Here is a 12,299-nt window from a genome sequence, read left to right as displayed (position 1 = left end):
TGTAAGAAGCACTTTGACTTACCAAATACCTCACTCCCGCAGGTTCTTCCTTTCATGCAACTGGTCCCCCCAGAGAATCTTCTCTAAGGCGCTGCAGTTGTCAGTCACAGTTCTGACTTCATCGGGTAGAATGCAGAAGCAATAGTCCTACATTGTAAATGAGGACGATTAGGGCCCACCCTCGAACAGGGGCATTGGAGGGAAGAGGTGACCACTAGCCACTGGCGAGCGAGGAATAAGGCAAGTAAAAGTACATTTTACAGGTACTCTAGGAAAAATAAACATTTAACCCTTACCTTTAAAAATATTTTAGCAATTTCTCAAATACCCACTTCTTCAAATCTCCCTATCCATATTCTTTATAGAGACCTGAGTGACAGAATCTCTTGAGAACCCAACCCGATGATACTCACCTTTGCCGCTCCGCTGCTGCAATCTCACTGACCTTGTGAAATACCTGATTCTTCTGAATATGGGTGATCATGTGACCTCCTCCCATGAGGCAATGCTTGGGCCTGAGCAGCCTGGAACCATTTCATATAAGGGAGGAGATGACATCAACCCAATATAAGCTCCAAAGCCACTCGACACATTGCTTTCATGGGGTATTACTCCTGACTCCCTCAAGAGTTTATAAACAACCACGCTTGTCTCCACCCAATAGATTGAAAGCCAATCAGATAATGAATAAAGTTTGGATATAAATTAGTTGAAAAGGTCTGCCATGCTTCCAACAGTCAATAGCCTGGTCGTATTGCTCAATGGGCAAATACGTTTATATACCCTGACTGTAGAAAGAAAATTCAAAAGTAGACTTCCAAGTGTAGTTCCAAGTGGACTGAAAAGGACGGCCAAGTGGAAGTCAAATTCCATTTGGCAGTTTTGCAATGAAAGTTAAAGGGAATGTCTGCTTTGGGAAACACAAACCCCTAGTACCCCTGTACTAAAGTATGAAAGACATACTCAGGTAAGTATGAGGATGGGGCAGTTTATTTTTGTTCAAGGGGCTAGGCAGGCAAGATAACTTTCTATGAGAGCACAGTTATCCTTTAAAACCCAGCTACAATCATTTTGTTTCCCAAACCTCCCCCACCCATCTTATTTTTTTCAACTTGCCTTGCCCATGTGGGGGAAATTTCTTCTTTGCAGTGCAGGTAACATCATCTTTAGCTTTAAGATTTTCATCCCCAAGCGGCACAAGAAGGTGCACCTAGTAGAACTGCATCCATACCAACACTACTAGAGGGGCTTGAGGAGACCAGTCATCCAGCACACAGATAGCCGAGTTGAGGCGACTGGTCTTCTCAACAGGAAATGCTGCCTCAAGAACAGTTAGCAGGCAGCATGACTTAGGGCAGAAAGGAGTTAGGGCCAGCCCAAAGAAAAAGAGGAATGGTAAAGCCGGGCCACTTGCTCTATACAATTCATAAAGGAATTGCGTGGACAGCAGCTTTAGGGCCATTGTTGACGGGCTTTGATGAGCAAACGTATCATGCGTCTGACATCAGTTTGAGATGCTCCCGAGATCATTCCAAATCCATTGCAGGTGCATTTCACCTGCTTTTCCATTCCGATAAACGTTTATGGCAAGAGAAGCAGCTCTGAAGCAATCACAAGCCCGTCAACACTGGCCTTTGAACATCCAACAAGAAACGTGGGTACACTTTATATAGGCCATAATAGGCGTGCAGACCTGGGAAGGTCCGCACTACCTAGTAAAGAGGATCTCACCATAGGTGGTGCAGGATATCTAAGAAACCATTACATGGTTTAACACTCTGGCATCTACTGACACCAAAATATTCATTTTGGGTGGACTGACCCGTTACCAGCAAGATACTAGTGCAGATTCTTACATTACGTCATCACGGATATTCGTGCCGTGCCTGCTGTTGTGACGCTGGACAGAAACACAGCTGTGAATGCTGTAACTTGACCTGGTCTCCTTTTTGTAACAATCGAAGCATTCCCTAAAATCTTCATAGTTGATGAAGCAGGTTCCTCGCTGCATAATCGAAACACTTCCACCTTCAGACAGGTCTTGACCGGGATCTTCGCTGGATATTAAAGACGTGCAAGGTTATTGGTAAGAAGAAAAAAAACAAAAGCAAATGAATCTCCCACAATGGCGGTGATGGAAAATGGCGATCTTATATCCAGAGCATTGTTTTCACAGCATATAACTAGTCACGGAATTGGCGATCTTATATCCAGTGCATTGTTTTCACAGCGCATAACTAATCACGGAATTGGCGATCATATATCCAATGCATTGTTTTCACAGCGTATAACTAGTCACGGAATTGGCGATCTTATATCCAATGCATTGTTTTCACAGCATATAACTAGTCACGGCCTTGGTCTTGTGTACTGCTCACAAAGATCACTTATAAAAGCATTTGCATTTTTATACATCGTTGTTATCCACCAGCTTTAAAAGTCATGTCCATGTGTATTATTATTTGGATGGTGTTATATGGCTGATTTGTCTTATCATGGAGAACTGACTTACATATATCCTCTTGATTAGGGCCACTGACCTTTTAAAGAACCACACAGTGCTTGCTATATATCCTCAGCATGGAACCCTCCTAGGCTTGTTGTATATATTCAGGCTGCAGCTTTTAGTGTGTCCCTGAGCAGGCCAGCGCTTCTTGCAAGTTCCTTTATTGCTGTAAAACAGGAAACCGACATACACAAAGAGAGCCGAGGCTAGAAGCGAGCACAGATGGCTTAGGCCACGCCTTTCTTATCTTATATATACTCAGGCTGAGCCCGCCCCTATAGCCGGCGTCCAATCAAGGACGTAATCGTTAGACAGAAAGATGTTGTCTTGTCGTCACCTCCGATTCCTTGTACACATGTGTGCCGGTGGGCGGGCCTCTGTGTGCGGCTCGCTGTGGTACAAGGGTCATCACGTGACCAGGAGGTACTGAGCTGGGAAGATGGCAGGGTACCTGCAGCCGGAGGATGTGCTGGAGGATCCGGAAGGGAAGAAGCCTCAGGACCTGAGGAGTGTGCTGGTGACCAGCGTCCTGAACCTAGAGCCGTTGGATAAAGATCTGTTCAGGTGCTGCTGACTGCTTCTTCCGGGGAGAATGGACTGAGGTTAGGGGATATTGGACTGTACACTGTGAAGGGAATTTATCAAAACTGGAGCAGACAAAATCTGGAGCGGCTGTGCATGGCAGCCAATCAGCTTCTACCTTTCATTTTCAGATCTTAACTGAACCATCTGAACAGAGAAGCTAATTGGTTGCCATGGGCAACCGCTCCAGTTTTGATCAATTCCCCTCAAAGTGTATGTCACTGCCTGCCATAAAGTCCAGATAGGGTTATACTGAATGGTGAGTGCCCGCTGTACAGACCACTGCAAAATATGGGGGACAATTTACCAAAGCTGGAGCAGTTGCCCATGTCAACCCCAATCAGTGTCTCTTGACTTTGTCAAGCTTTGAAAATGAAAGGGAGAAGCTGATTGGTTGTCCTGGGTAACTGCTCCCGTTTTGTTAAATCCCCCATTGTAGGTTTGTATGAAGTGTGCCCAGACATTAGAAATAACAGGAGAAGTGTTTTAGTAGCTGATTTCTGGCGGCCAGGAAATAAGATGGAGGGGTGGTTGGGGGTCGGCTTTGGTGCTGAAAGGTTAAAGAAGACCTCCAGGTTATAGGGAAATGAACCCTTGCAGAGGGGCTACACCCGCACCACAAGGGTTACCTACTGGTTTGGTCTAGGTTCCAAAATCAAGAAGAAATACTCACCTGATCCTCACAAGTCAATGGATGTGGTGACGTCTCGGGTCCTGAGACAGCTGAAGCCCTGGGGAGGAGAGGCTGCGGGACTGAGGATCAGGCGAGTATTCTCTCTTTTAGATCCTAGACCGAAACAAGTAGTTAACCCTTGTAGGGTGGGGGTAGCCTCGCTGCAAGGGTTAATTTTTTTTTTACATGCTTGGAGTTCTTTAAATTGCTCCCAACACATATTCATGGCAAAACGAGGCCTAGACGAGTTCAGCCTTCCTCAACTTGGCTTCTGATAAATGGGTGGAAGGGGTCATATGTGAAAGTGGGGGACTATGATGTGAAGGAGGGCTTCTGATATATAGGGTGGGGAGGGGAGGGGTCATATGTGAAAGTGGGGGACTGTGCTGGGAAGGAGGGCTTCTGATAAATAGGGGGGTCCCTTCCTGTTAGCCAGGGATGCTGCCTTTCCTAGTGATGAGCAAGTTGGAAGGTGCAGTAGTAGGAGTGATGCAAACTAGAGCACCCCAGATAATTTTGCTCTCCATGAGACATGTGCAGACACTGCTATCTCCCTGCTTTGTAGTATTATTCTAGTACCGGCAGGTTTACTTTGAATGCTGGACACACAAATTAAGCTGTATTCTGCAGTACAGTCTACGCCGGGTACACTAAGCTAGGTGGGTCTTCTGAGAGTTTTTATTCCTGCGTATCACATGTGCAATTTACCTGTTTTGACTGTTCTCCTTTCCAGAGGTTCTCATCACTGGGTACCCGTCACAAAGAGACTGTTCGGTGGGCAGATTGTCGGACAAGCTTTGGTGGCAGCTGCAAGTTCTGTACCCGAGGAAGAACATGTCCACTCCTTACACTGCTACTTCGTACGAGCAGGTGACACAAAACCCACCCCAACCCAAATGTCTTCTACGGTAGTATGATAAATAAGACTCCAGCGTGCTGCTCTGTGGGCACAAATGATATGAAACGACTGCAAACTAAACATACAGGAGAACCCTCGGGCACAAGAACAAAAATAAAATAGCATTTGTATGTAACAAAATCCCACTGCTGTAGTAGAGGAACACTATAGTCCAAGTCATTTCTGTGTCTGAGGCCCACATGGCTTAAAGGAACTATGGGGTTAAGAGCCCGTTCACATTGAGCGGTTCACAAATCGCGCGTTTGTCGATATCGCGCAAATGCTTGCATTGAGCAAGCTTGAATCGCGGCTGAATCCGCTCCAAAAAGGGTCCTGCTGTAGCGACACACGACAGCAGGACCCTTTGCCCCATTGAGAAGCATTGGAGAGCGATATCGCGCGGTAAATTGCCACGATATTGCGGGAATTACCGCGCGATAAATCGCTCAATGTGAACGGGGTCTTAGGCTTTTCCCCATAGTTCTCCTTAGGGTAACGGGAGGACACAAACTAGCGTCCTCCCGTCACCCTAAGCTCAGTATACCGCGAGCTAGAGCTCGCGGTATACTGAGACGCCGCAGCTGAAGCGGATCCCGACAATTCTGTCTGGATCCGCCTAGCTGCGTGACTGACAGCTGGCTCTGCCTATCTAGAGGCAGAGCCAGCTGTACACGCCCCCTCCGCCGTCCGATCCATCAGTCAGCACTGGCGGATCGGGGAGGGAGGAATCCAGCCCCTCCCCCTGTCACGGCAGAGAGCTGTGACAGGATCGAGAGGTGAGCGAACCCGGTATGTGTTCGCTCACCTCCCGATCTACTGAGCCGACCTGTGACAGTCTCATTGTCACAGGTCGGCTAGAACTATGAGGTGAGTGAAAAGCACTCATCTCATAGTTCTCCTTTAAAGCAACCCTGTCTTGGCTTCCAACCATTACTGTGTAGCAAACACTTTCCAATGGCTTAAAGTTGTATGGTAAAAGCTTTGAATAAAACCTGTGTTTATTAAGTGCCCTTCTGCAGTCCGTGTGACCTCATTACTGAGTCTTTATACATTTCAGGCAGGGGCCAGTGGGTGTTGTACATAGATTCCTGAAAACCTTACAGTACTAGTGATGAGCTCAGCGTAGGTAATATTGAAGGAAACTGTCAGTGCATGCTGCTGCCGGGGCATTCTCAATTCCACAGCTGCACGTAAACCAAGGGTCTTGGTGCTAGTGACATCATTGACCTTATATGGCCTTATTAGGTCAATGTTATTGGCCAAAGAAAGTCAATGATGTCACCAGCATCCCACCCCTTTTGATTATGTGCAGCAGTGCGGGGAGGGACGCCCCATCCGCAGCTGGATGGGTCCCTCCCACAGCTCTGTTCCCTGCACAAGCTATGTGCAGCACAGTGATGATGTCACTGCTACGTTTTAAAAGGTAATAATGGGGTTGCACATAAAGAGGATTTATACCCTATGCAGCTATTGAGGATTATATTTAAATGAAAGGTTTTGTGCTCTCTTTTTTTTGTGTTTTCGGCATATTTTGATTTTTTTCTCCTTAGTTTCTAAAGCTATATCTAGTTTTCCGATCACACGTGTTTAATTTTTATAGACTCCAGTAGAAACGGATATGTTCTTAGAATGTGGCACTTGGTATTCGTACAATGTGCAGGCTTACTGTTGTACTTTGCTCGGAGTCATTTCCGGTTCATCTGTAACAGAGTCGCCTTGACTTGTACTCCAATTATCATCTCGCCATGTGCTGATATCGCTGTGACCATTGAGCTGTACTATAGCTGACTCACATTACTGTCGGCTCTACTTTACTGCTCGCCCTTATAAATGTAAATATGCGTCGGGTGCGCCTACATGCGAAAACAACGATTACGCCACACATGTTACATATCACCAGTGCGAGCAATAGTTTTAGGGCCATCAATCACTGATCACACTAAACTGATGAGCGGTAAAAGCTTTTAAAGTATCGCCTATGGCCAATTTTGGGTATGGTAGTTTTTTGCGATTTCGCAGGCGCGTGCAATTTTAAAGCTTGACATGTTTGGTGTCTATTTACCCGACGTGACCCGATCTTTTATATTTTACCCAACAATTGGGTAATAATAAATGTTTTATAACATAACGTAGGGAAAACAGTTTTTTTTTTTCCCAAAATTTTCTGTGCTTTTTTTTCATTATATAGTAAAAATAAAACCCCAGTAGTGATTAAATACCACCAAAAGAAAGCTCTATCTGTCCCTAAAAAATGGTATAAAATTAATTTCAGTACAGCGTTGCATGACGGAATAAATGTCAGTCAAAGTACCGCATCGCTGAATAATGAAAAATGGCCTGGACAGGAAGGGGGTGTAACACCCCGGTCAGCGAGTGGTTAAATAGGCTACAGAGAATACTTTACACTTTGTTGCTTATTTAAGGTAAGGTCTAAAGAGCAAAAAAGCTTGTTGTACTTCTCTCTGATCTTACATTTGTGATCTTATTATATCCACCCCCTAGGGGACCCCGATATTCCAGTCTTGTACCAGGTGGAGAGGACAAGAGATGGCCGAAGTTTCAGCGTTCGTTCTGTAAAAGCCAAACAGCATGGCGTCTCAATCCTGACGTGTCAGGCTTCCTTTCACCGCAGCCAGGAGAGCCCTTTAAAGCACCAGTTTGTGATGCCAACCGTTCCCTCACCAGAAGATCTGCTCACCCGAGAGGAACTCATACTCAAATACTTGAAGTAAGCATGGGCTTTTGTGCTATGGAGGCGCTAAAGGTTTAACCCTTTAAAACCACAGGCAATAGCTCTACACCAGGCATAGGCAACCTCGACCCTCCAGCAGTGGGGAAAGTAAAAGTTCCAACATGCATCTGCTTCTGGGAGTCAAGCCCCGTGGCTGTCAATCTTGCAGTGCCTCGTGGGATGTGTAGTTTTGCCAAAGCTGGGGTGCCGAAGTTACCCAACCTTGCTCTATATGCAACAAGACATGCATAGAGCTATAACCTGTGCACAAGAATGGGTATATTAGTGGCCACATTCCAATGCAATGCAGTGACTGAGCCATTGCAAACAACCGTTAGTCTCACTTCCCAAACAAAATCACCAGGAGAAGTATCCTTATTGTCAAAATAAGTGACGGGTCTTTTTAGTTGAGCATAATAATATTTGCAAATTAGATCATCCAGAAATAGCTGCACTCCAACGGTCTTATGGAAGATAAAAATCTTCCTCCCCATACGTGCTCCACACCGAATACATTTCACCATCCCGGCTTACTCACAGAATAAGCTGGAATAGTCGTTAAAGAATAAGCCAGAAGTTGAAACGCGTTAGTGGTGGTGGAGCACACATGGGGAGGAACAAACCGTATATATTTGCTCCATACATAAACATGATCTTCTGTGAAGACCCTTGGAGTGGGGCTATATCTGGATTGGGTTGCTATGGGTGATGCCGCCCTTGTTTGCCTGGGATGCAGTCATAGTGCAAGCCGGTTCGGGAATGTGAGTGGTGTATGCTGTGGATTGTTTCCAAATTACATGGCTCAAAATAGAATGCCTCAGGCTCAGTACACACAACGAATGATGAGCGATTAGCAGGAATCAGCTGATATTTGATCTGTGGGTGGTCCAATCCCCTTGACAGACAGTGGATCATTAGATTGACTTTTTCGAAGGGACATGCTGCAAAATCGTCAGCCAATAAGCTGCAAGCATGGTTTGGGTATTCTGACAGCAGCCAGCGCTGTTGTCAGAATCCAGTGTACACAGCAGGTGATTTGGTCATCCAGGCTGTTAGCAGGAATGGAGTAATCTGTTATAAATATGACCGTGTTTACCCAGTTTTAAACTGGCCATACACCTATAGATTATCTGCAGATTTCCCATGGTCAGATGGTAAAAGTGCAACAGATCCTTCATCTACACCTAACTGTGTGGATGGGGGAATCTCCCTCTGGGCCAAGCTTCAGTATCTTGCTAGTCGGCCCCGCTGTCACTATACCTGAACAATCTGATTGGATGCAGGCTTTGTTCAGGTATAGTGACAGCCAGTGGGGCTGACTAGCAAGATACTGAAGCTTGGCCCAGCGCGGCGCGCGCGAGCGGGAAATTGCCGTTTTTTAAAAACAGGCAGAGATGCCTATTGCGTCAGGGGCGCATACGTGCAAAAAAGACGATTGCGCCCATTACGCCGCACATGTTGCATATCGCCGCGAACGTCCGAGTGAGAGCAATAATTGTAGGGCCATCAATCACTGATAACACTAAACTGATGAGCGGTAAAAGCTTTCAAAGTGTCGCCTACGGCCAATTTTGGGTACGGTAGTTTTCTGCGATTTTGCAGGTGCGCGCAATTTTAAAGCTTGACATGTTTGGTGCCTATTTACCCGACGTGACCCGACCTTTTATATTTTACCAATTTTGCAAATTGAAATAGCCAATAGGAATCTGGCTATGCATTCCTATGCTGTTTTTTTCTCTTTATTCTGACGGCAGTAGCTGCCAGAATACAAAAAAAAACTGCAGATAGCAAAGAAGCTATTGCTTCCTTGTTATCTGCCATTGTTTCAGGGGGGTTCTCTTCCCCCACGGATTGGGGGAGGGGGGCAGTGGGCACCTCCCTGAAATAGCTTCTTTTAAGTTGGGATTCTTGCCCATGTCTACATGCACTTACTCAAGGTTCAGCGCAATATTGCTCCCAGCTGCTTTTCTGATCATGACGATGTCGGGCCGTGGCTGCGTAATGTATGTCGGTACGGTCACTTGTAGTCTCTGCAAGCGGTGCATGTGACAGGGTGACAACGCAGGAGAGACAGTTGTTGCCCTGTTACAGGAATTACTTGAGCAAGGATAACTTTATTGCAGGATAACTGGGTTTTTTTATCAATAAAAGCTGCAGAAAAACCTTAGAAATGACATTAACATGTTAACGAAAACGGTGGGCAAAATTTGTATTAACCCTTGCAGTGGGGCTACCTCCGCACTTGCTGGGGTTAGCCGCTCGTTTTGATCTAGGGAGCAAAATAAAGTTATACTCACCCGATCCTCGGAGGTCCCCGAAGCCTCTCTCCCCCTCCGCTGCAGCAGTCTAAGGTCCCCGAGTCATCACGTTCTATACACCTGTTTATAGGACGTGTGGACGCCAAGAGGCATACCATCACTGCAGTGGAGGAGGAGACAGCGCTGCGACAGCCAACCGGCTCCGAGGATGGGGGGAGTATAACTTTATTTTAGTCCCTAGATAAATAGGAGCACTTAACCCTTGCAGTGCAGGGGTAGCACCACTACAAGGGTTATTAAAAAGAAAATTGTTGTTCTTTAAACGTCTGCTTCATCTGATGTCACAAGTTCAACTGTTGCAAATCCGGCAATTCAGTCTGAGCTTGTGATGGACAAAAATGCACAAACAAGGGGTTACTTTCAGTAAAAACTGTATTTCAGGTTGGTCAGTAGACCCCAAGTTGTAGATGTCTTCAGTTATATGTGCTCTCCTCCCAAACCTCCCTATTGGTCCTTTAAATGTGAAGGGCAACCTCACTGACCAATCAGGGGGGGGGCAAAGCTTGATGCATATAAATCTTGCCGGCTATAGCTTGGAATCTGCTGATCATGGTGCAGTTATGTTGAGGGTAACCTCTGCATGCACATTTTGTTGCCATGTGCTCAGGTTTGTGACGACTTTACTTATAAAAGCCAACGCTCCGTAATCAATCGTCAGCTTTTCTGTGGACCCCACCATGTAGTCAGAAACCTAGTTAGAAGCACAGCGGCCTCTCTGCAGTGGTCTGCCACGCCTCCGAGTATGAGCTAGAACTCTATAGAATTAAGAGCTCTGACTTACTGGGGGCATGTCGGACCACTGCAGAGAGACCACTGCTTCTGCAAAGAGAACAGCGATCCTTCCCTGCAGCATATTGGCTGATTTACCAGCTAAGCAAACATTAAGACTGTGATCACTTGCCATTTTACTGCACCAGGAGTCACAGCGTTTTAAAGGAGAGTTCGATTGGGCGGAAGTAGAAATAATTGGTTTTTTTTTTAATTATTTTCATACAGGGATCCCAAGCTGGTGGAAAAACATAGACAAGGCCTGACCAAAATTCTGGCACAGGATGTTCCCATTGAGATCAAACCCGTTAATCCACCCGACATGTATGAGCGGGTCCCACAGGAACCACGACAGATGTTCTGGGTGCGAGCCAAGGGTGTTATAGGTAATGGCAGCATAGCGACAGCATTTTATATGCCTCAAGGGTTCTAAATGTGACAACCAGAGCCGCATGCAGAAGAAGGGGGAAAGGAAAATGTCTGTTGTCAACAGCAACCAGTCAATGCTTTATTCTGTTTTCTAACTGCACTGGAGAAATAATAGTTGGAATCTGATTGAAGATGACTTGTAACATGTTTCACCGGACCTCCTTGAATTTTAATTTACTACCCTGCACTACAGTTTTCATTCAAGTAGGTCTGCAAAGGTTGGCAGGCCCACCCCGAGATGAATGGAATTGCATTTTAATTTTATATACCCCCTCTCCACAGCTTTGAATGCCATTGTACATATAGATGCTATTCATTACATGTACAGTCCTGCCCATCCATTCAGCTTCATAAATATTACACTGCCAAGAGTTTCTTTTATAGACAATTTAATAAAAGTAACATTCACAAGGTTTAATAAACATTTGAAATCATGTAAAAGTTTCATTAAATGGTTTTATTTGGTTGTTTGTGTATGAAATAGGCATTTATAAAAGTAATCAGTATATTAAAAATACAAGTCTGAATATTGAAGAGTATAAATATAAATGAAGAAACCGGTTTCCCTTTTATTCTCCTGTTTCTTAGGTCCTGGAGACATGAGATTGCACTGCTGTGTGGCTGCGTATATTTCAGATTACTCCTTTCTGGGAACAGCTCTCCTGCCTCACCTTAATCTTCGCATGGCATTTATGGCTTCTCTTGACCACTCCATGTGGTTCCATGCTCCGTTCAGGGCGGATGACTGGATGTTGTACGAGTGTGAAAGTCACTGGGCAGGTGAGGGCAGAAATGTCTGACTTTAAGGCCCCATTCACACGAGAAACGGACGTATCGGGCAGTTCCGGGAAAGGTGCTGCGTGTGATTAGTACACAGCCCCTGTCCTTCTCTATTTGAATACGCGGCCGTACACCGCCCTATGCTCACCCGTCCATGCGGGGGTCCGTACTCGTACGCTGCCAGGATGGATCCTGTCTGCGTCCGAGCCAGGACAACCGCACCCGTACGGACTTGCACTTGGGGTGAGCGTAGGGCGGCGTATAGCCGCGTAGTCCCATAGAGAAGGGCGGGTGCTGCATACTAATCGCACGCAGCACCTGTCCTTCCCAGGAGCTGCCCGATAGGGCCGTGTACGCAGCACCGAGCTGTACGTGCCGGCCGTTTCTCATGTGAATGAGGCCTAAAAAGGGGAGGGGGGGGGAATTTTTTAATTGCTGAAACAGAAGTTTATCCAACTCATTGTTACTTTCCATACCCAGGTAACAGTCGTGGGCTAGTCCATGGCCGCTTGTGGAGAAGAGATGGTGTCCTAGCAGTCACGTGCGCCCAGGAAGGTGTATTCCGTGTCAGAGAGGATACTCCCAAAAGCAAACTATGACCCAGAAGCTATTGA

At 46.0% G+C, this 12,299-nt stretch overlaps 2 protein-coding genes across 2 annotated transcripts in view; one reads left to right on the top strand and one right to left on the bottom strand.

The window, feature by feature from the left end:
- The window catches only part of ZSWIM3 (zinc finger SWIM-type containing 3), a 4,369-nt gene extending 2,330 nt beyond the window's left edge, over window positions 1-2,039 (bottom strand). Inside the window, exon 1 of the mRNA XM_018564294.1 lies at window positions 1,857-2,039. Within this exon, the coding sequence (XP_018419796.1) occupies window positions 1,857-2,011 (155 nt within the window). The 5' untranslated portion in view covers window positions 2,012-2,039. The remainder of the gene's footprint in view (window positions 1-1,856) is intronic.
- Window positions 2,040-2,880: 841 nt separating this feature from the next.
- Window positions 2,881-12,299, top strand: ACOT8 (acyl-CoA thioesterase 8). Its single transcript, XM_018564299.1, has 6 exons — window positions 2,881-3,070; window positions 4,495-4,631; window positions 7,162-7,387; window positions 10,705-10,862; window positions 11,494-11,685; window positions 12,166-12,299. Exons 1-6 carry the CDS (start codon window positions 2,946-2,948, stop codon window positions 12,282-12,284), a joined length of 957 nt encoding a protein of 318 aa, XP_018419801.1. The 5' UTR covers window positions 2,881-2,945; the 3' UTR covers window positions 12,285-12,299.

The sequence above is a fragment of the Nanorana parkeri genome, unplaced genomic scaffold (assembly GCF_000935625.1).
Source record: "Nanorana parkeri isolate BGI_ZX_2015 unplaced genomic scaffold, ASM93562v1 scaffold743, whole genome shotgun sequence".
Lineage (NCBI taxonomy): Eukaryota > Metazoa > Chordata > Amphibia > Anura > Dicroglossidae > Nanorana > Nanorana parkeri.
Note: the sequence above shows the minus strand (reverse complement) of the source record. Positions and strands in the feature narration are given on the sequence as shown.

Excerpts from the sequence above, each read along its gene's own strand:
- ACOT8 (XM_018564299.1), top strand. The coding sequence starts at position 2,946 with ATGGCAGGGTACCTGCAGCCGGAGGATGTGCTGGAGGATCCGGAAGGG. Across the intron at positions 4,632-7,161 it reads CTGCTACTTCGTACGAGCAG|GGGACCCCGATATTCCAGTC; the intron begins GTGACACAAAAC and ends TCCACCCCCTAG. Across the intron at positions 7,388-10,704 it reads CTCATACTCAAATACTTGAA|GGATCCCAAGCTGGTGGAAA; the intron begins GTAAGCATGGGC and ends ATTTTCATACAG.